Raw genomic sequence first — 24,659 nt, 5'->3', positions numbered from 1 at the left:
GAGTTAGGACTCCCGAGCCACTTGGAGTAACCGGGACTGTTCGAGCCGCTGTCCAGGCCAACCTGCAGGAACAAGAGGAGCAGAGACATGAGGATCTGGCCTCTTATCACCATCATTATCAACAACATAATCGACAACAACTACTTATGTCTTATTCCTAATTATATTTACTCAACTGTGACCTTTCACTTTTATTTTAATTTTCTTTAAATTTACTTTTAACTATTAATAATAATAATAATAATAATAGTTATTATTTAATATAGTTATATATAGTTAATATATTATTATTATTTTTTATGATCATTTTTTATAATTATCTTTTTGTTTTGAATTAAATGCCTTTTTTTAAAACTTAATTCAACTTCAACTTCTGTTAAATGATTAATCCATTTCTGCTAAAATTCTGTCTTTATGTAACAGTTAATAATTGTTTAGCAGTCAGCATTTTTCTCAGCACCAGCATTAGCATTAGCGTTATTCTGCAACCTCACCTTCTTCTTAGCGGCTCGGCCACGACTCTTAGTGAACTTGCTGTTGTTGTCCATGGATGCGGCTCTGCGGCGCGGGGATTTGCCGCTCTTCCCTCCTTCAGGGTTCAGCATCCACCAGGAGCTTTTCCCTGTGCCCTCATTCTGGACACGCACAAAGCGGCTGTGCAGAGACAGATTGTGACGAATCGAGTTCTGAAAAAAACAGTGACAACATTACAAGTGGAAAGAGATGTCCAGGAAACTGTTATGTAGACCCACAAATTAGCAGGTTAGCAGTTTGCTTGGTTTAGATCACTAACATAAAACAGCATGAGAGCTAGCATGAGTGAGCTACAAGAATTTAACATGAATTGTGTGCAAGACGTGACAGAGGAAGCAAGGACGTGAGAGAGGACGCAAAGGAGAAGTGTGAGGACGAGACCAAGGACAAGAGGCAGGACGGAAACAATGTGGTAAAGGAGGACAGAAGTGAGGATGAGATGGAGATCGAGAGCGTGGACAAGAGGGAGGATGAGAATGAGGACGGGGGTACGAGAGTGAGGAGATAAAGGAAGACATGAGCAAGGGCGAGTGCCAGGACAGGTGGGAGGACAGGACTCTTGGTGTGGATTGGGGCAGGACAGAAGCGTCTCACGAGAAAAAGCAGTGGGAGAGACACAAGTGTTTACGGAAAACAAAGCAGCGTGTCATTAGAAACACAGGATTCCCTCAGATCTGCTCCTTCAGCATGAGGGCATGAGGAACGAGCACATGATAACGTTACCATAGAAACCAGGAAAATAAGACAGAGTCACTCCCCAGCCACACACTGTTGTTTAATTTACTTCACAACAATTACACAATGTAACACATCATCTGCACACTGCTCTGAAGAAGAGATGCTTCTTATCATGACATTCTGACTATATAGGATTCAACACTAGGATTATTCTGATAAAACAGCACAGAAGTTGCTTTTACTGACAAAAACTGCTCATCAAATTTATCTAGACTATTATTTCACCCTAAAACTAAAAGCAAATGTTTACTGACCATCACATCCAATTTCCCTCAAAGTTACTTAACAAGCAGAAATCCTCAATTATTTTGCTCATTTCTAACAGTTTAGCCGCCTTCTGTTAGCAGCTGAAAAAAGAAAGACGTGTTTTTGTTATTTTTAGTGGGAAAAAAAAAACTCTCCTTAAATGAACCTCAAGATGCATTTTTGAAATTCCAGCCGGTTTTTGTCACGATTCCTTTTCTTGTTTAGGGAAACCCAATCTCAGCCTATAAACACAGGAAGTGACCACAGAGAAGAGGAAGTAGCTGGGAGAGCGGGGTGCGTTTCCTGTCACGGAGGAAGTGGAGTCTAAAGGAAAGCTGAAATGACGCATCGGACCACGGGGCTGAATGTAAGGTCAAAGTGGGGTCGACTCTGCTCCTTTCAAAGGGAACAAGGAGCACCATGTCAGCACACACACACACTTTAAATCATCCAGTCATTAATACGCTGCTTAAGAATATGCAACCTGTGTTAGCTAACTGCCAATATAATAAATTTACCAACACTTCACACATCACTCAGACCTTCCTCTCTCTCTCTCTCTCTCTCACACACACACACACACACACACACACACACAGAGAACACAGACACACTTTGAACCCAGTAGCCTTTTTCCCTCTTTGCAGGAAAACCCTCCCCTTTCCTGCCTCTCTCTATTTAACCTCCTTCACCTCTTTAAACTCTTCTCTCTCTCTCTCTCCCTCTCTCTCTCTCTCTCTCTTACACACACACACACACATACACATGCACGCGTGCACACACACACACTCTGTCTTTTAAATTGTTGCTTAAACTTGTGCTAAACTGCTAGGTGTGTAATAGGTGTAATCAGTGTCTAATCATTGTGTGTGCAGTGTAATGTGTGCATATGCAGTGTGTAATCAGTGTGTATGCAGTGTGTGTAATCAGTGTGTAATCAATGTGTATGCAGTGTGTAATTAGTGTCTAATCAGTGTGTAATCAGTGTGTATGCAGTGTGTAATCAGTGTGTATGCAGTGTGTAATTAGTGTCTAATAAGTGTGTAATCAGTGTGTATGCAGTGTAATGTGTGCATATGCAGTGTGTAATCAGTGTGTAATCAGTATGTGTGCAGTGTAATGTGTGCATATGCAGTGTGTAATCAGTGTGTATGCAGTGTGTGTAATCAGTGTGTAATCAATGTGTATGCAGTGTGTAATTAGTGTCTAATCAGTGTGTAATCAGTGTGTATGCAGTGTGTGTAATCAGTGTCTAATCAGCGTGTATGCAGTGTCTAATCAGTGTGTATGCAGTGCAATGTGTGCATATGCAGTGTGTAATCAATGTGTATGCAGTGTGTAATTAGTGTCTAATCAGTGTATAATCAGTGTGTAATCAGTGTGTAATTAGTGTGTATGCAGTGTGTAATCAGTGTGTAATCAGTGTGTAATCAGAGTGTATGCAGTGTCTAAACAGTGTGTAATCAGTGTGTATGCAGTGTCTAATCAGTGTGTAATCAGTGTGTATGCTGTGTGTAATCAGTGTGTAATCAGTGTCTAATCAGTGTGTAATCAGTGTCTAATCAGTGTGTAATCAGTGTGTAATCAGTGTGTAATCAGTGTCTAATCAGTGTGTAATCAGTGTGTATGCTGTGTGTAATCAGTGTGTAATCAGTGTCTAATCAGTGTGTAATCAGTGTTTATGCAGTGTGTAATCAGTGTGTAATCAGTGTGTATGCAGTGTGTAATCAGTGTCTAATCAGTGTGTAATCAGTGTGTAATCAGTGTGTAATCAGTGTCTAATCAGTGTGTAATCAGTGTTTATGCAGTGTGTAATCAGTGTGTATGCAGTGTGTAATCAGTGTGTAATCAGTGTGTAATCAGTGTGTAATCAGTGTTTATGCAGTGTGTAATCAGTGTGTAATCAGTGTGTATGCAGTGTGTAATCAGTGTGTAATCAGTGTGTATGCAGTGTGTAATCAGTGTGTAATCAGTGTCTAATCAGTGTGTAATCAGTGTGTATGCAGTGTGTAATCAGTGTGTATGCAGTGTGTATGCAGTGTTTATGCAGTGTGTAATCAGTGTCTAATCAGTGTCTAATCAGTGTGTAATCAGTGTGTATGCAGTGTGTAATCAGTGTGTAATCAGTGTGTATGCAGTGTGTAATCAGTGTTTATGCAGTGTGTATGCAGTGTGTATGCAGTGTGTAATCAGTGTGTATGCAGTGTGTAATCAGTGTGTAATCAGTGTGTATGCAGTGTTTATGTAGTGTGTAATCAGTGTGTAATCAGTGTGTAATCAGAGTGTATGCAGTGTCTAATCAGTGTGTAATCAGTGTTTATGCAGTGTGTAATCAGTGTGTATGCAGTGTGTAATCAGTGTGTAATCAGTGTGTATGCAGTGTGTAATCAGTGTCTAATCAGTGTGTAATCAGTGTGTAATCAGTGTGTAATCAGTGTGTAATCAGTGTGTATGCAGTGTGTATGCAGTGTGTAATCAGTGTGTAATCAGTGTTTATGCAGTGTGTAATCAGTGTGTATGCAGTGTCTAATCAGTGTGTATGCAGTGTGTATGCAGTGTCTAATCAGTGTGTATGCAGTGTTTATGCAGTGTGTAATCAGTGTGTAATCAGTGTTTATGCAGTGTGTAATCAGTGTTTATGCAGTGTGTAATCAGTGTGTATGCAGTGTGTATGCAGTGTGTAATCAGTGTGTATGCAGTGTGTAATCAGTGTGTAATCAGTGTGTAATCAGTGTGTATGCAGTGTGTAATCAGTGTGTATGCAGTGTGTAATCAGTGTGTATGCAGTGTGTAATCAGTGTGTAATCAGTGTGTATGCAGTGTGTAATCAGTGTGTAATCAGTGTGTAATCAGTGTGTAATCAGTGTGTATGCAGTGTGTAATCAGTGTGTAATCAGTGTGTAATCAGTGTGTAATCAGTGTGTAATCAGTGTGTAATCAGTGTGTAATCAGTGTTTATGCAGTGTGTAATCAGTGTGTAATCAGTGTGTATGCAGTGTCTAATCAGTGTGTATGCAGTGTGTATGCAGTGTGTAATCAGTGTGTATGCAGTGTGTAATCAGTGTGTAATCAGTGTGTATGCAGTGTGTAATCAGTGTGTAATCAGTGTTTATGCAGTGTGTAATCAGTGTTTATGCAGTGGAGTGTGTGCATGTGCAGTGTGTAATCAGTGTGTAATCAGTGTGTAATCAGAGTGTATGCAGTGTGTAATCAGTGTGTAATCAGAGTGTATGCAGTGTGTAATCAGTGTGTATGCAGTGTGTAATCAGTGTGTAATCAGTGTTTATGCAGTGTGTAATCAGTGTGTAATCAGTGTGTATGCAGTGTAATGTGTGCATATGCAGTCTGTAACCAGTGTGTAATCAGTGTGTAATCAGAGTGTATGCAGTGTGTAATCAGTGTGTAATCAGTGTGTAATCAGTGTGTATGCAGTGTAATGTGTGCATATGCAGTCTGTAATCAGTGTGTAATCAGTGTGTAATCAGTGTGTAATCAGTGTGTAATCAGAGTGTATGCAGTGTGTAATCAGTGTGTAATCAGAGTGTATGCAGTGTGTAATCAGTGTGTATGCAGTGTGTAATCAGTGTGTAATCAGAGTGTATGCAGTGTGTAATCAGTGTGTAATCAGTGTGTAATCAGAGTGTATGCAGTGTGTAATCAGTGTGTAATCAGTGTGTAATCAGTGTGTAATCAGAGTGTATGCAGTGTGTAATCAGTGTGTAATCAGTGTGTAATCAGTGTTTATGCAGTGTGTAATCAGTGTGTAATCAGTGTGTATGCAGTGTAATGTGTGCATATGCAGTCTGTAACCAGTGTGTAATCAGTGTGTAATCAGTGTGTAATCAGTGTGTAATCAGAGTGTATGCAGTGTGTAATCAGTGTGTAATCAGTGTGTAATCAGTGTGTAATCAGAGTGTATGCAGTGTGTAATCAGAGTGTATGCAGTGTGTAATCAGTGTGTAATCAGAGTGTATGCAGTGTGTAATCAGAGTGTATGCAGTGTGTAATCAGTGTGTAATCAATGTGTAATCAGAGTGTATGCAGTGTGTAATCAGTGTGTAATCAGTGTGTAATCAGAGTGTATGCAGTGTGTAATCAATGTGTAATCAGTGTGTAATCAGAGTGTATGCAGTGTGTAATCAGTGTGTAATCAGTGTGTAATCAGAGTGTATGCAGTGTGTAATCAATGTGTAATCAGTGTGTAATCAGAGTGTATGCAGTGTGTAATCAGTGTGTAATCAGTGTGTAATCAGAGTGTATGCAGTGTGTAATCAGTGTGTAATCAGTGTGTATGCAGTGTGTTATCAGTGTGTAATCAGAGTGTATGCAGTGTGTATGCAGTGTGTAATCAGTGTGTATGCAGTGTGTAATCAGTGTGTAATCAGTGTGTATGCAGTGTGTAATCAGTGTGTATGCAGTGTCTAATCAGTGTGTAATCAGTGTGTATGCAGTGTGTATGCAGTGTGTAATCAGAGTGTAATCAGTGTGTAATCAGTGTGTAATCAGTGTGTATGCAGTGTGTAATCAGAGTGTAATCAGTGTGTAATCAGTGTGTAATCAGAGTGTAATCAGAGTGTAATCAGAGTGTATGCAGTGAGTAATCAGTGTGTAATCAGAGTGTAATCAGTGTGTAATTAGTGTGTAATCAGTGTGTATGCAGTGTTTATGTAGTGTGTAATCAGTGTGTAATCAGAGTGTATGCAGTGTGTATGCAGTGTGTAATCAGTGTGTAATCAGAGTGTATGCAGTGTGTAATCAGTGTGTAATCAGAGTGTATGCAGTGTGTAATCAGTGTGTAATCAGAGTGTATGCAGTGTGTAATCAGAGTGTATGCAGTGTGTATGCAGTGTGTAATCAGTGTGTAATCAGAGTGTATGCAGTGTGTAATCAGTGTGTAATCAGAGTGTATGCAGTGTCTAATCAGTGTGTAATCAGAGTGTATGCAGTGTGTAATCAGTGTAATCAGAGTGTATGCAGTGTGTAATCAGTGTGTATGCAGTGTGTAATCAGTGTGTATGCAGTGTGTAATCAGTGTGTATGCAGTGTTTATGCAGTGTGTAATCAGTGTGTAATCAGTGTGTATGCAGTGTAATGTGTGCATATGCAGTCTGTAACCAGTGTGTAATCAGTGTGTAATCAGTGTGTAATCAGAGTGTATGCAGTGTGTAATCAGAGTGTATGCAGTGTGTAATTAGTGTCTAATCAATGTGTAATCAGAGTGTATGCAGTGTGTAATCAGTGTGTAATCAGTGTGTAATCAGAGTGTATGCAGTGTGTAATCAGTGTGTAATCAGTGTGTAATCAGTGTGTATGCAGTGTGTTATCAGTGTGTAATCAGTGTGTAATCAGAGTGTATGCAGTGTGTATGCAGTGTGTAATCAGTGTGTATGCAGTGTGTAATCAGTGTGTAATCAGTGTGTATGCAGTGTGTATGCAGTGTGTAATCAGTGTGTATGCAGTGTGTAATCAGTGTGTAATCAGAGTGTATGCAGTGTGTATGCAGTGTGTAATCAGTGTGTAATCAGAGTGTATGCAGTGTGTATGCAGTGTGTAATCAGTGTGTAATCAGAGTGTATGCAGTGTGTATGCAGTGTGTAATCAGTGTGTATGCAGTGTGTAATCAGTGTGTAATCAGTGTGTATGCAGTGTGTAATCAGTGTGTATGCAGTGTCTAATCAGTGTGTAATCAGTGTGTATGCAGTGTGTATGCAGTGTGTAATCAGAGTGTATGCAGTGTGTAATCAGTGTGTAATCAGAGTGTAATCAGAGTGTAATCAGTGTGTAATCAGTGTGTATGCAGTGTGTAATCAGTGTGTAATCAGTGTGTATGCAGTGTGTAATCAGAGTGTATGCAGTGTGTAATCAGTGTGTAATCAGAGTGTAATCAGAGTGTATGCAGTGAGTAATCAGTGTGTAATCAGAGTGTAATCAGTGTGTAATCAGTGTGTAATCAGTGTGTATGCAGTGTTTATGTAGTGTGTAATCAGTGTCTAATCAGTGTGTAATCAGTGTGTATGCAGTGTGTATGCAGTGTGTATGCAGTGTGTAATCAGTGTGTAATCAGTGTGTAATCAGTGTGTATGCAGTGTCTAATCAGTGTAATCAGAGTGTATGCAGTGTGTAATCAGTGTGTAATCAGAGTGTATGCAGTGTCTAATCAGTGTGTAATCAGTGTGTAATCAGAGTGTATGCAGTGTGTAATCAGTGTGTAATCAGAGTGTATGCAGTGTGTAATCAGTGTGTAATCAGAGTGTATGCAGTGTGTAATCAGTGTGTAATCAGAGTGTATGTAGTGTGTAATCAGTGTGTAATCAGAGTGTATGCAGTGTCTAATCAGTGTGTAATCAGAGTGTATGCAGTGTGTAATCAGTGTGTAATCAGAGTGTATGCAGTGTGTAATCAGTGTGTAATCAGAGTGTATGCAGTGTCTAATCAGTGTGTAATCAGAGTGTATGCAGTGTGTAATCAGTGTAATCAGAGTGTATGCAGTGTGTAATCAGTGTGTAATCAGAGTGTATGCAGTGTGTAATCAGTGTGTAATCAGAGTGTATGCAGTGTGTAATCAGTGTGTAATCAGAGTGTATGCAGTGTGTAATCAGTGTAATCAGAGTGTATGCAGTGTGTAATCAGTGTAATCAGAGTGTATGCAGTGTGTAATCAGTGTGTAATCAGAGTGTATGCAGTGTGTAATCAGTGTGTAATCAGAGTGTATGCAGTGTGTAATCAGTGTGTAATCAGAGTGTATGCAGTGTGTAATCAGTGTGTAATCAGAGTGTATGCAGTGTGTATGCAGTGTGTAATCAGAGTGTATGCAGTGTGTATGCAGTGTGTATGCAGTGTGTAATCAGAGTGTATGCAGTGTGTATGCAGTGTGTAATCAGAGTGTATGCAGTGTGTAATCAGTGTGTAATCAGAGTGTATGCAGTGTGTATGCAGTGTGTATGCAGTGTGTAATCAGAGTGTATGCAGTGTGTAATCAGAGTGTATGTAGTGTGTAATCAGTGTGTAATCAGAGTGTATGCAGTGTGTAATCAGTGTGTAACTGGTGTCTAATCAGTGTGTATGATGCAGTGTGTAATCAGTGTCTAATCAGAGTGTAATTGGTGTCTAATCAGTGTGTAATCAGAGTCTATTCAATGTGTAATCAGTGTGTGATCAGCGTGTAATCAGTGTGTAATTGGTGTCTAATCAGTGTGTATGCAGTGTGTAATCAGTGTGTAATCAGTGTGTATGCAGTATGTAATCAGTGTGTAATCAGTGTGTAATCAGTGTGTATGCAGTATGTAATCAGTGTGTAATCAGAGTGTGATCAGTGTGTAATCAGTGTGTAATCAGTGTGTAATCAGTGTGTAATGAGTGTGTATGCAGTGTGTAAGGACTCTGCAGTTTGCAGTATAAATGTCAGCCTCGTGGGTGTCTTAGTGCCCGAACTCTCTCCTTCCTGTGCATTTGAGGCCCTAAAGACTCGCACTGAGCAGAAAAAAGCCCCTACTGAGTCATCAGAGGTAAAAAAAATGCCAGAGCAGGAAAAGAAACGGACAAAATGCAAAAAACTGTACAAAATGAAAGTGCTTCAAAGTGCACTTGCAAAAATGACTCATGCTAAAACTGATAAAATGTAGATTTTAGAGAACGACACAAACCATGACTTAGACCACACTTCCACACACACCATGACTTAAACCACACTTCCACACACACCATGACTTAAACCACACTTCCACACACACCATGACTTAAACCACACTTCCACACACACCATGACTTAGTCCACACTTCCACACACACCATGACTTAAACCACACTTCCACACACACCATGACTTAGTCCACACTTCCACACACACCATGACTTAGTCCACACTTCCACACACACCATGACTTAGTCCACACTTTCACACACACCATGACTTAGTCCACACTTCCACACACACCATGACTTAGTCCACACTTTCACACACACCATGACTTAGTCCACACTTCCACACACACCATGACTTAGTCCACACTTTCACACACACCATGACTTAGTCCACACTTCCACACACACCATGACTTAGTCCACACTTTCACACACACCATGACTTAGTCCACACTTCCACACACACCATGACTTAGTCCACACTTTCACACACACCATGACTTAGTCCACACTTTCACACACACCATGACTTAGTCCACACTTCCACACACACCATGACTTAGTCCACACTTTCACACACACCATGACTTAGTCCACACTTCCACACACACCATGACTTAGTCCACACTTTCACACACACCATGACTTAGTCCACACTTCCACACACACCATGACTTAGTCCACCTACACCACACAGCAAGTATATTTTAATACAATGAAAATCCACAAGAATAATATTTTATTCCCGCTCAAAGAAGAAAATCAAAAATATCTCAACAACATCAGCTGCAAAAGGATTAAAGGATCACTGGATAAAATGGAAGGAAGGAACAAAAGAAAGAAATGTAAAAAAGGAAGGAACAGATTAAAGTGTGTGTGTGTGTGTGTGTGTACCCCGGAGTGCACCTGGTCTGAGGTTGTTGTTTATTGGCTATTTGCTTGACTGGCTGCAGTGAAGCAGCTGTATGTATTATGTATAAATACAAAACCTTTCCATATCATATGGAAACAGTAGACTTGTTAGGGGACATTTACAACCCACACGATGTCATAGCTTAAATTTCCTGCAGGCTCAAGTGTATATTACAGCGCTTTACATTACTACACTTTACATTACTACACTTTACATTACTGCGCTTTACATTACTGCACTTTACATTACTACACTTTACATTACTGCACTTTACATTACTGCACTTTACATTACTGCACTTTACATTACTGTGCTTTACATTACTGCACTTTACATTACTGTGCTTACATTACTGCAGTTTACATTACTGTGCTTTACATTACTGCGCTTTACATTACTGTGCTTACATTACTGCACTTTACATTACTGTGCTTTACATTACTGTGCTTTACATTACTGCGCTTTACATTACTGTGCTTACATTACTGCACTTTACATTACTGTGCTTTACATTACTGTGCTTACATTACTGCACTTTACATTACTGCGCTTTACATTACTGCGCTTTACATTACTGTGCTTTACATTACTGTGCTTACATTACTGCACTTTACATTACTGCGCTTTACATTACTGCGCTTTACATTACTGCACTTTACATTACTGTGCTTACATTACTGCGCTTTACATTACTGCACTTTACATTACTACACTTTACATTACTGCACTTTACATTACTGCGCTTTACATTACTGCACTTTACATTACTACACTTTACATTACTACACTTTACATTACTGCACTTTACATTACTGCACTTTACATTACTGTGCTTTACATTACTGCACTTTACATTACTGTGCTTACATTACTGTGCTTACATTACTGCACTTTACATTACTGTGCTTTACATTACTGTGCTTTACATTACTGTGCTTACATTACTGCAGTTTACATTACTGTGCTTTACATTACTGCGCTTTACATTACTGCGCTTTACATTACTGTGCTTTACATTACTGTGCTTTACATTACTGTGCTTACATTACTGCAGTTTACATTACTGTGCTTTACATTACTGCGCTTTACATTACTGTGCTTTACATTACTGTGCTTACATTACTGTGCTTACATTACTGCACTTTACATTACTGCGCTTTACATTACTGCGCTTTACATTACTGCACTTTACATTGTTGAACTTTACATCACTGTTCTGTGTAACAAAGTGCACTGCTGTGGGCTGACATTAAAAAAGAAAGAAAGAGGAAAAAAATTCAAATTTTACAGCCTGAGAGACCTTTAGCATAAACACTACAGAGCTAACACACAGGGTATTTTCCTAAATGGAGGGTGAAAAGGAGGGACCTGAGATGAAAAAGAGTGGAAAAAAGAAAAGAAAAGAGAGAGAGAGAGAGAGAGTAATGCTGTGTCTGCAGAGAGAAATGCCTCCGATGTGCCAAACTTCAATGATTTAACCACTTCCCCCTGCGCACATCCTCTCTCTCTCTCTCTCTCTCTCTCTCTCACTCACACACACACACACACACTCTTTCTCTCACACACATTCTCACTGTCTTTCTATCTCTCTATCTTTGAAGTTTACAGCTAAAGGTGCGGTCACACATCGTCAAGATGGAAATGTGTGTGTGAGTGTCATTAATTGAGAGTGTGTACGTTTCAGTGAAAGGTTTTGCAAAAAGACTGCTCTGTCACACACACACACATTTATCTGAATTTTTGTGCACGTTTAACCTTAACTTAAATACAGACAAATACAGACAGGCAGGCAGGCATGCAGGCAGACAGATAGACAGGCAGGCAGACAGGCAGGCAGACAGTGAGACAGACAGAAGGTCTCTGTACTGACTGACAGCAGACTGACCAATCAGAAGGCAATATATGCACTCTTGTAAATAAAGCATGTTATTGTCCAGATTGGACCCAGCGAGAGACAGACAGAAATCTGGCATCCCACAGGCCTTGTTAGAGAGAGACGGCTGTTTATCTGTCCATGCGTCAGTTCAGGAAGAGCTGCTTCTGACTGATAGTGTGACCCGTCTGCCCTCCAACACGCTGCGTACTTCACTCTGCAGCTATATTCTGTCTCACTGACCTACACTTCATCTGTGGACATTTTCCTTTATACATTACTTTAAAATACAATTCACTTTAATGAAAACTGACCATCTGCAGTCTTCTCTGACCTTAACACATGTTCTCTATCTGCTAGCAGTGTGGTCATACATAACCACAGACTAATTTAGCTAACAAGTAGTGAAAGTCGAAGCCAGTAAAATCTTCAGAGCCTTACTGATGTTACACACAGGTTGCTCTAGAAAAGTGACAAGTTTCATTTTCTCTTGTCTAAAATAGCTGCTGTTACAACATTCTACACAGATTTGCTATAATTAATCATTCAATCAAACAGATTTTTGTCACTTGTTAGCAGCATTAGCTGTGTTTAGTGATAAGGTGTTTGTTGCATTATGAGAAAATTCCACCTCCTGATACACAAAACAGGCTGGAACATGACTATATTCATAGGCTTTGTGTTAGTAATTGAAGTGTAAAAAAAAAAAGTGTATTTGTAGTTGTTCTGATCACTTAACAACATATCTGAGGTAAATGTTGACATTCTGGATGAATCTGTCACATCTGTGGTTGTGTATGACCACAATGCTAGCTGATACTACAGACTTAACCACCTGAATGACAACTGTGTGTATAATGACAATATGAATCGTTTTTAGTAATTATATAAATAGTGATTATAAATGTTTAGGGATTGATTTATCATTCTATGGTTTATAGTGAGACTGATCACTGCACAAAAATAAAACTGCTCAAATTAATCACATCTCCAATAAATCAAGGTGTAACTGTATCATGTGTAACAAACCATAATCCATCTCTCTCTCTCACACACACACACACACACACAGGTCAAAGAGTCACAAGGTGGGTTTAACACTCACTGAGGTTTACCATATTTTCATAACTGTATATTAAACCACACCCAACACACAGTCACACCCACACACAGCATGAACTGGCACACGCTCACACACACACCTGCACACACACACTTTCTCTTCATTATGTTGTGTGCCCACAGGAAGGTGGGGCAGGAAAGGTGTAGTCACAAAAACGTGTAAGAATATACAGAGAGTACACTCTCTTAAACACCCACACACACACACCCATGTGCACACACAATGAGAGACACACAGGGTGTGTGACTCAGTTATTCCACTAGTATCAGACTCATAGGTGATAGATCATTACAGCTGTTTTTTTACATTCCATCATCATCATCTTCATCATCACCTTCATGACTCTTAGTAAGACAGACAGACAGATAGACAGACAAATACACACACACACACAGACAGAGGTGTTTCACTGAGATCTGTGTGAACACAGTGCAGGGGATTTACAGGAAACAACGCTGGCGGGAACCGAGAGTTTCTCACTAAGCTGGCTGTGTTCAAACAGACGTGCCAAGGTCACGGGAATGAGGGCTTATCTCACGTCTGATTCCACACGTCATGGCTTTCCCACATCTCTCTCTCTCTCTCTCTCTCTCTCTCACACACACACACACACACACACACAGATTTCAGAACAACTATAATCCTTTTTTCCCCATAAACACTTTCTTCTTCTTTTTCCACATGTTCTCATTATTATGTTCGAATAAGTCACATGAACAGCAATAATCGTTTATTTTCATATAACAAGCCTGGAGTCTGAGGCACTTAATTATTTAAATTTGAGCTCTACAGATCTTAAATGGTTTAGGTTGCAAGTCTTGTATGGAAATTAACACAAACTCTTAAGCAAGCTATAGGATATAGGAATGTTTTTCCAAACTTAGTGGATTGTGATGGACAGAACACTAAAGACTGGAGCTGGATCCTCTCTGTTAGGTATATTTGAGGAGTTTCCTGTTACTGAAGTTGAACCTGACTGCTGCTGTGTGCTGTACAGAACTGCTCTAACAGGTTCTCATTGCTGCGGTGCTTCCCTGGTTCTGCTCCCAAGTCTCTGACAGACAGTAATTAGTTTCTGTTCCAGTGCTTTGGTGTTTCTCAGAGCTTGACCAGAGTGGGTTTTTTTTTTACAGTGTAAGATAAAAAACGCAAAACTAATATTTATTTTATTTTATTTTATTTTTTTTACACAGATGTCCCGGAATGATGAAAAGACAAACAGTAATCTGCACGTGTGTCAACGGTTTAACACACATCAGTGAGAAAAACACTGACACCAGGGATGAGTTTTCTGACCCCCTGGAGGGTAAAAGAGCGCGAGTTTCCCCCTGTGTGTGTGTGTGTGAATGAGCGAGAGACAGAGAGAGACAGAGACAGAGAGAGAAAGAGAAAGAACATGTGTGTGCTATGTGGACAAGGCCCCATGGGAAACAAACCGCTCTAGTGTGTATGTGTTATGGTTTTGCGTCCACACGTGCATGTGTACGGCACAGGAAGTCGCGCTCTAAGTAAAAGCCCTAGAGATGTGTGCGTGTGTGTGCGAGTGTGTGTGTAGTATAGTGATAGAGCGAAAGAAAACACTCCTCCCGCCCCCCTCCCGTGTTTTTCTCTCTCTTTGTGCTCATCACGCTTTTATTGTTTTCGCTCGTCGCTTAACACAGCACAGGAATCCAGCAGCTAGAACACAGATGTTCCCTCACCTGTCTCTCTGTTCGCTCTCTCACAGTTAAAATCGAACCCTTATGTGTTTTTCTGACCAGTTCACAAGAGTTTTCTAAGCATGTGTCCAGACTCGCCCTCATCCTGCACTACTCTACTACCTTAATTGTATAAGAATTTGTGTTTATTACTTTAATAGGGAATTAATGTATGTCTAATATTCATAAAATGACCAGAACAGTGTTCCTCACATTGTTATTGCTAATGTAAGTGTAAGCCCGAGTCCAGTGGATGTTAACATTATATGATATTGTAAGCTAGAGCTCTGCCAACGTGCATTATGGGTAATACAGTTGGCTGCTCAGACTCTTGGTCACAATAACATCGTCTAAGTGGGTTCTCTGTGTTCTAGTAATGACACTAAACATGCTTTCCCCTTAGAGTGTGTGTGTGTGTGTGTTTCAGGAGGGAGGAGGTTGTTAACACGGTGTGTATTTTCCAGTCAGTTAGCAGGAAACACATCATTGCTCATTGTGGCAGTCGAGCTATGCTGTTTTTACAGGAAAAGTGCAGAAATAAAAATAACCCTGAGCCCAAAGGTTCCACCAGAGCCGCTGGACACAGCATGAAAAAAAATCCTGTTTTTTTTTTTTTAAACATTAAAGGGAAGGAGATATGTGGAGTGAGGGAAAGACGTGAGGATGTGTGGTGAGAGAGACACGCCGCTCCGTGCACTGTTCGAGGAGTTCAGCCATTTAAAGTTTCCCATCAAACCTGTAACCCCGATTCATTCATCTGACAGGAGAGCAGCCGCATGAGAGCTTTATATTAATGCACATCTCTTATACCTTCTTATATCGTTTCTATAGTAACGGCTCGTTCACAGGGACGTGTACAGCACCCGCTTCATGTAAAAAAAAACATCTGTAATAGACAGGAGCAGTAGGTAAAGCAGTAACCTAAGTTTAAAGAGAGAATAAAGAGAAACTGGTGCGAGAACGAGTGTTTATAGCTGCTATAACGGAAGGGACAGTAGGAACTCACTCATTTTGTAGATGTTCCACAACAATAAATATAACAATAAACAGCAAAGAAGCACGTCATTCTTTAAGAAACTAAAAACATTCTGTAGTATAAGAGGAATTAAACTCATGAGGACGTGCTGTTATTCTGTTACATGAAACACAGGAGTCTTTTATTCCTGATGATTTCATTCATTCAGATGGATGAGGAGTGAAGCAGAAGATTCATTTCTGAATGTAAACAACTACATCAATAAGAAAAACACACTTTCTGAACTCTCGTTTGTGTGTCACTGACTCTTGTTTTCCTGTGTTACTGCGTTCTGCTTGGCTGAATATCATCATCAGGTGGATTTCTGACTATTAGATTAGAGAATTTAAGACTTAATGAACTACACATTGTGTCTGCAGGCATTCGCTTGATTTTCTTTTGCCGTTGGCAGAAAGACGATGAGGCGAGCCGGATGTTAGACTCAATTGCACATTCCACACACACAAAAGAGAGACGCACACTGAAAAGTAAACACACTCAGGGTTACAGAGGCTGGTATGCAGCAGGTATGTGACTCTAACACACCTTAGACTCATTAACACGGAAAATTTAAGATAAATTAGAGGAATTTAAATGAATGATTTCATCAATAAAAACTCAACCGCAAACCTTCAGGTAAGGATTTAATTAAGGTGAACTTTGTTCCTCTCGTGATTAGAGTTAATATGATACGAGAATTTCGATTTTGATAGCAACATCATCACAATTATTATTAAAACCTAAGTACACAGCTGGAAATAAATTAATAAATAACAAATCATGTCAGAGAAATGTAATGAGGCTCAAGGTGTAATATTAATGAACCTCCGAACCTGTGTTTGTGTGTGCGTGTGTGTGTGTGTGTGTGTGTGTGTGTGTGTGTGTGTGCGATTTCTAAAACAGAAAACACAAATCACGATCTTTATCACTGTGTAAATGGAGGGAAGTGAGCGCAGGACTCAGGAATGGAGGATGTGTGACGTTTCCCCTCCAACACCTCCCGCTTCTCTTCCTCCTGTTATTGTGCCCTAAACGAAGTGCACTTAACTTTTTTAAGTGAGGGAGGTCTAAAAATATACACTTTTAACCTCTTTTGAAGTGCCCAAAGGCTAGAAAGTGACAAACACTATGAGAATCTGAGCAGAATAAAGACCAGGCTGGATTTCAGACCCGTAAACACAGAATTCGACCTGGCGGCATGCGGTCACAGGGTCGGACGCGTTTCATTTTCTATTCAGGAGACGACAAAGAGAAAGGAGGAGCCGGGATTAAACGCCACACCTGACTACATGCTTCACGTTCTCTCACATCCGTCATTACACATCCCTCCGTCTGTCTCACCTGACTGACTGAATGTCCAACAGCAGCACAGGGCATGTGTCTTTCTCTGTCTCTCTATCTGTCTGTCCGTCTGTCTGTCTGTCTGTCTCTCTCACACACACACACACACTCTTTCATTAGCGTGTTGTGTGTGACTCATTCCTTCGGTATCCAGTGGGTTCAGTTTCCGCATCGGAAATTCACTTCACTATGCCATAAAAACAAACACTTCACAACTAAACGACTGCTGATTACTCACAAAATGATCCAACTAATTATCAAAGTTTGAAGTTTTATCATGCGGCAGCATTTTATTTAAAAAGAAAAGATGTTTCTCAGCGCTCTGTTCGAAGTGCAGGTGGAACTCGGGATCAGGACACAATACAGACGTGATGAAAAAGTTTGCACTCTCATGCAGTGTGTCTGAGCAAACGGACAAAAAAAACACCACAACACAACACTCACTGACATTTCCACCATACACAACATACACAACATGCTAGCCTGCTAACGAACTGCTAGCAAAACAAGCTGAGTTCAATAACACTTATTTCACATATACAGAAATACATTATTTAACATTTAAAAAATGTAATCTGTTCAGTAAGAAATGCTAATATTATCATCATCATCATCATAATCATCATCATCGTTCTAATCAGGGTTTATACGTGTATTTTATAATATAGTACATAGCAAAATGTGCAGGCTGATCATCAAAAACATATTTGATTGTTAAACGTCTCGTCCAAGATTTCTTCTCTTCTCTTTACTTTTACAATAAGCTCCAGTCTTTTGGAAGCGTTTCCACTAGATGTTGATGTTTCCACTCTGATGTTGGGATGTTGTGATGGTGAGGAAACCAGGAACCAGGGTGCACATTCTTTTGGTCATACAGTCTATGTTACAAAAGAGACCTGTGCTACTGGAGAAAAGTGGAGTCTACTGTGACTTTATTGATCACAATATCATTACATTATACTGTGGTTTAAATGATTAATTTATTATTTATATAGAACCAAATAAGTTATCTCAAAATATTTGACTATTTCATAAGATAATCAAAGAAATGATTTCTAATACAGAAAAGTCAAACTTCTGAGTAAGGTATGTTCATTTATGCACTTAATATTTGGCTGGGGCTCCTTTTGCAGAAATTACTGTGTCAAAGTGGCGTGGCATGGAGGCGATCGGCCAGTGGTGCTGCTGAGGTGTAATGGAAGCCCAGGTTGCTTTGAAAGCTGCCTTCAGCTCATCTGTATGGTGGGGTCTGATGTCTCTCATCTTCTTCTTGACAATTACCCATATATTCTCTATAGGGTTCAGGTCAAGCACAGTAATATTAAGGTCAGCAAACCAGTTCCAAATAGTTTTGGCACTGTGGGCAGGGGCCAAGTCCAATTGGAAAAGGAAATTAGCATCTCCATAAAGCTTGACAGCGGATGGAAGCATAAAGTGCTCTAAAATATTTTTGGCAGATGGCTGCATTGACTTTGGACTTAATAAAACACAGTGGACCAACACCAGCAGATGGACCAACATCAGCAGACTCCAAAATATCACTGACAGTGGACACTTCACACTGGACTTCAAGCAGCTTGGATTCTGGGCCTCTCCTCTCTTTCTCCAGACTCTGGAACCTTAATTTTCATATGAAATGCAAAAATTACTTTGAGCTGAAAAGAGGATTTTGGAGTACTGAGTAATGCTCCAGTTTTTCTTCTCCTTCGCCCAGGGAAGACGCTTCTGATGACGTCTCTGGTTCAGGAGTGGCTTGACACAAGGAATGTGATACTTGCAGCCCATTTCCTGGACACATCTGCGTGTTGTGGCTTCTCAATGCACTGACTCCAGCCTCAGTCCACTCCTTGGGAAGCTCCCCTACATTCTTGAATCAGCTTTGTTTTATAATCTTCTCAAGGCTACAGTCATCCCTGTTGCTTGTGCACCTTTTCCTACCACACCTTGCACTTTCAGCCACCTTTCCATGAACATGCTTTGATACAGCACTCTGTGAACAGCCAGCCCTTTCTGCAATGACCTTCTGTGGCTTTACCATCCTTATGGATGGTGTCAGTGAGTGTCTTCTGGCCAACTGTCAACTCAGCAGACTTCCCCATGATTGTGGTAGTGTGTACTGAAACTGACTGGGAGATTTGTTGTAGTTATACTGCATAAAAAGTGATTTGCTCGAAGTGGACAGGAAATATTCTAACAAAAATTCCACCAGAAAGGACAGGATTGAGATTATAAAGAAAAATACCCTGAGCACACACACACACACCTGTACAGTCACGCTCAGTGTGTGAACATATTTGGGTTGAACGTATTTGGCTTACTCTGCTGAAACAGACAGCGGCATTCACATCATTATAAATCTGATAAGCAGCCAACAACAACAACGTGGCTAAACACCTTCACGACCTCTACCTGCACTCACTCTCCAGCTCCACTCCTGAATTAAACGCTGGGAAACACCGCTATAAAGCCAGGGTGTGTGTTTATTCCGGCTTTATCCTGCTACAGTGACGGGATTCCCGTAAACATGTGATTGTACAACCAGAGGTCAACGAGTCAAACAGCTCCAGGCTCTGTTTGATAAAAATAACATACACATGCATATTGTTACCCCATTATTAGCTCAGATTGCTCTGAAAAGCCGCTCCTGTTTCCTCCTTTCAGAGAAAGTGTACAAAGCACAAACGGGCCTCCCTATTTATAACTGATGCCGAATGAAGCAGAAGGTGAATTCCCATCCAACTCTGACCACTTCAGCTGCTTTTCAAGAAGTGTTGGCAAAGGTTCAGGACATATTTTACACCCTTTATCTCATGCCCAGGGCCGCTTTTACTCTGAAGAGGAAAACGTAAACAAGGACATGTAATGACACTTAACCCCAAACACAGGGCATCAGGTGAGGAGTGTTGGGTGTTGAGTGTTAATTACTAATAAAATTATTACTCGATCCATCATTTATCCCCTGCTTGCCATCTATCTTACAACAGACACCACTCAGGCAGGGTGACAATTAACACTTGCTCCTTCTGACTTACCTGAATCCTCTAACCACATCTTTTTCAGCTGCTGCAACAGAAGGCAGAGCAACACATACAGCGGAAATCACGACCCGCTCTCTACTGTAGCACATGAACCAACAGACACACGAAAATGTGTCACTGTGATTGACAGGGAAGAGAGTAAGCCCCTCCCTCACAGCCAAATTAGCAATATATTGCAACTGAAACCATGGGAACCAGCAGGACACAGAACGTAGGACACGCCCACAAGCCAGCAGTGTGTACTGATGTAAGTGACCTTTGAGAACAAGGATCATGGAGCAGTGAATTAACACCTTCATCACACTTTAACAGGTAAATAGTGTGTGTGTATGTGTTGAAGCTGATGATGTACAGCATGAAGAAGAAAGCTAGATGACGATGAGTGAAGATTGCTGACTGCTCCACATCTTCTCACGTAACTTCCTCTTGACATTTTTGACTGGGGAATTTTTTTTTTCTGATATCAAACAATTTCTGAGAAGAGTTTCGAGTTTCACGTGCTTTTTACACAGCTGAGTGCGACACTTTGATCCCTCTGCACGTCTGCACGATGCTAATTGCGCACTGCAAATCTGCACAAAGACGGACCAGACAGATCATAATCAGAGAAACCACGAGCAATGTGCTGATACCAAACTGAATGAAGGAATCTTCAGGTGGTGTCAGAGCTGCATCAGTGTTCTTCTACAGGAATGTCCAGAAACACCTTCCAAAATCATGGGAAGATCTTTATTTATTTTAATGAAATCACTGCAGGAGCTAAAACCTACCTACAGAGCCAAGAATACACACATCACACACCTAAAAGTTTAAAGGTGGAATATTATCTCCAAAGCTCCACTTCTTAATTCGTACATATCTCTGTACAGACTTGGCTGAGAACAGAAGAGATGATAACATCATTCACTGAGTCAAACACACACACACTCACACCCAGGCACACACACCCACACACCCACACCCACACACACACACACACACCCCCACACACACACACACACACACACTTCCCAGTTTGACTCCACCGCTGGATGATCTGAACATCTAACAGCTGCAAACATCCTCCCCTTGTTTTACATACACTGCACATACAGTGTGTGTGTGTGTGCTGCTTTAGAGAATAGGTGAGAGGTTAAAGTGCTGCAGACTTCAAAGAAGAAAGAGATTCATCTGCTGAGAACCAAGACCACAGTTCAAGAGGAGAGAGAGAGAGAGAGAGAGAGAGAGAGAGAGAGAGAGAGAGAACAATGGAAATAAAACAACGGAAAATGGAAATAAAATAAAACTAAACTGACACAAAGATGAATATGAAAGAAGAAACTGAATCGAACAGACAAACACACACAGACACACACAGACACACACACACAGTGTCCATACTGCAGGTTTCCAAAAACAGAAGCGAGATGCCAAGTGGGTGTGATAATGATGATGTCATGAGAGTTTTGGTATTTTGTTACAACACACAGGGACGGCCACTAAACACACACATACACACACACACACACACAAACACACACACACACACACACAGATTAATATGTTTACATAATACATAATTGAATGAATGTGAATTGAAGTGTCTGAATATAAGATTGTTTATAGGTGGGTGAATGGAGTGTGTCTGCTCAACAGAAGTTAATGTTAATCTGGACAAGAATGACTCACTCACTGAAACCTTTTTACACACACACACACACACACACACACACACACACAGTGTACATCTCTGTATGTCACCTTCTTTTCCTGCATTACTCATAGTGAAACAGCACTGCACCTTCTGTCAGCGTCAGGGCATTTTCATGTCACCTCAAATAACCCACACTTCCGCTCAGCTCCGTACGTGTGTGTGTGTGTGTGTGTGTGTGTGTGTGTGTGTGAGTGTGTGGTGAATGGGCCCGGTTTGCAGTAACACACGTCACTCAGGAGTTTAACTGGGATTAAGAGTGTGTTGGAGCTGTGTTTCAGTAATGTCTGAGCGGACAGACCAGGATCCTGAGACACATGGAACGAGATGATTACGTGTTCTGGGAATTTATTTTTCATTCTGAGTTGCTCAGAGAACAATTAGGCCGAGTTGCACAATCAGAGAAACACTACTCGCTACAGATTCTCCAATGATTCGGTGTGTACATATTTAAAGCACAGTGCAGTGGAATCTATGCATCAGAAAGTTTTAAATATAAAATCACAGGATTATACTAATGCTCTGATTTTAACAGGAATAGTGCAATCACAGGGACACGTACGATGGATGCCCCGTGTAAACAGATTTAAAAATCGCTGATCCTGTGAGGAGATGATTATTTATTGTTTATGGAAGGAGTCTCCAGTGTCAGTGCTTTGTCACTTAATAAAGATTTATCACTTTTTTGCTTATGACTGTTTATAGCAGCTTTAACACAAGTGACAACATAAACTTCTTTAACAAGCATTAAATGTAACTATAAATGGATAAAAAAGTACATTTACTTCTTTAGAAAGAGAAAGTGAGCCCAGACAGACACAGGTTTAAGAGGTCTGATGCTTGAACCCGGAACCAGACTACTCATTATGCGTCTAATGAACTGGTTAAATTCATTTTCTGGGTTTAATGTTATCTGGTTTAATGAATAAACCGTCTAAAAATAAAATGTATTAAAATGTGGTTAATATGCCACAGTGTAACACAGGTGATTTCCCTGAGCGAAGACACCGAATTCTACACACCACTTATTTATCAGGATTAGTCATATGTTGGCGCGGGGAAATCACCGATCCATGTGTGACCTCGGCTGCTCAGGTGTGTCTGGAGCTCCAGAACCTCTTAGTCCACCCATCATCACTTCACACTTTTATTCCAAGTGCAAAGAAGCACAATGTTCATTAACATAATACCCCCACACACACCAACACACACCCACCCCCAGTACTCAACCAGTGAAAAGGGGAGATATAAAGAGAACAAAATGAAACTAAACCCTTTAGCTCACATAAACCTGACATTATTTACACTTTTATTTCTTTGAGAATTTGTGAAATGAAGTTAATGTACTCATTTGTTTAACTGTTAACTGCTTCATAACTAACACTTTTAGCAAGACACCGAAACTTTCAAGGGCTCATTGGATCGATGCTGATTTTGTTGTTGACCTAACTTTTTTTTCTTACAATAACTCCTAACTAAGTATTCATCACAATGTGTAAAAAAATAAAAATAAAATAAAATCTACTTTGTTATTTCAATCTTTTTTAAACAAGGTGTGTGAAAGAAGTGGGTACTGATGGAGTCTGTGGAGTTTGTTGACAGTTCCTCGGCTGCCAACTTTCAGTGAAGTAAATAAACAAAAACGCGCGGAGTTTGCGTCACACAGTGTGTGTGTGTGTGTGTGTGTGTGTGTTTACCTTCCAGCCGGCTGAGCTGTTGCTGTCCCCTTTGTCCTTGAAGTAAGGGACGCTCTTCACCATCCACTCGTAGATCTGCGCCAGGGTCAGTCGTCTCTCCGGCGAGCTCTCGATCGCCTGCGTGATCAGGTCTGCGTACGACATGTTGCCCCAAGCGTTCCTCCGGCACGAGCTGCTCTTCCTCTGCGCGGACGACGACGACGAGGATGTGGATGAGGTAGAGGAGGACGTAGAGGATGAAGAGGAGGAAAGAGGCTGCACCTGCACCTGGTGATGCTGAGGCACCTGTTGCACCTGGGCGGTCGGTAGAGCTGGATGCTGCTGCTGCGCCTCATCGCTCCGAAATCCGTGCGTTTTTCTGTCCTCCGTCTCCGTCTCCGTCTCCTCCAGCAAAGCCAAGCTCAAACCGCCCATGAAGTCCAGGTCCCGCGGCTCTGCTTCCGCTGCCGAAGCCGCCGGAGAGGACTCGGGTCTAGGCAGCGGCCAGGTGCATGACCGCGGGCGGCAAAAAGGCTCGAAGTCCGGGTCTGAGTCTAGCGGCTGGAGATGCTGCGCCGCCTCGGCCATCACTACTGATAGAGGAATGAAAATAAACTAAATTAAACTCTGCGGGTCACTCTGATTAACGAAAAACAGCGACTCTGCCACCCGAGTGAAGAAACGCCACCGACTCAATCACACACCCTCAAACACCTCCACACACACACTCACACACACACAGCATCAGTTTTCCGCTGTCCGTGAATAAAGTTACAGAAAGTTAAGCAACACTCCTGTGATGGTGTCCCGCTCTCATTAAACACCACGAGCGCGCGCGCGCAGAGTTTCTACACCTAAACGCCTCGTGCCGGACACGCCCACTACTCCTGAGTGACAGCCCCAACCTAACCAATCAAATCGGCGCATTCATAAGGTAACCAAGGATCTCATTTGCACTCATTTAACGCACAGAGAGAGAAGGGAAAGAACAAGCGGCTAATTAACTCGGATTAAACTTATTATTTATCTTTCTTTTAATTTTGCCACTAGCAAAAATGCCAAAAGATATTTCAAGTTTCACAACAGATAAAGTTACAGATCTCATTTCCATCTATAGCTGGGTTGCCAGATATT

At 41.0% G+C, this 24,659-nt stretch overlaps 1 protein-coding gene across 1 annotated transcript in view; it reads right to left on the bottom strand.

Annotated features, from left to right (window-relative positions):
* Positions 1–24,367, bottom strand: part of foxo1b (forkhead box O1 b) — a 26,409-nt gene extending 2,042 nt beyond the window's left edge. Inside the window, exons 1-3 of the mRNA XM_058412476.1 lie at positions 23,547–24,367; positions 495–686; positions 1–62 (exon numbers count right to left, since the gene is read on the bottom strand). The exon at positions 1–62 is cut by the window's left edge and continues 2,042 nt beyond it. Coding sequence (XP_058268459.1) covers positions 1–62; positions 495–686; positions 23,547–24,113 — 821 coding nt within the window. The 5' untranslated portion in view covers positions 24,114–24,367. The remainder of the gene's footprint in view (positions 63–494; positions 687–23,546) is intronic.
* Between the last annotated feature and the right edge of the window lie 292 nt (positions 24,368–24,659).

This window comes from Hemibagrus wyckioides, linkage group LG16 (assembly GCF_019097595.1).
Source record: "Hemibagrus wyckioides isolate EC202008001 linkage group LG16, SWU_Hwy_1.0, whole genome shotgun sequence".
Taxonomy (NCBI): domain Eukaryota; kingdom Metazoa; phylum Chordata; class Actinopteri; order Siluriformes; family Bagridae; genus Hemibagrus; species Hemibagrus wyckioides.
The sequence above is the reverse complement of the archived record's forward strand: the minus strand, read 5'-3'. Positions and strand labels throughout refer to the sequence as shown.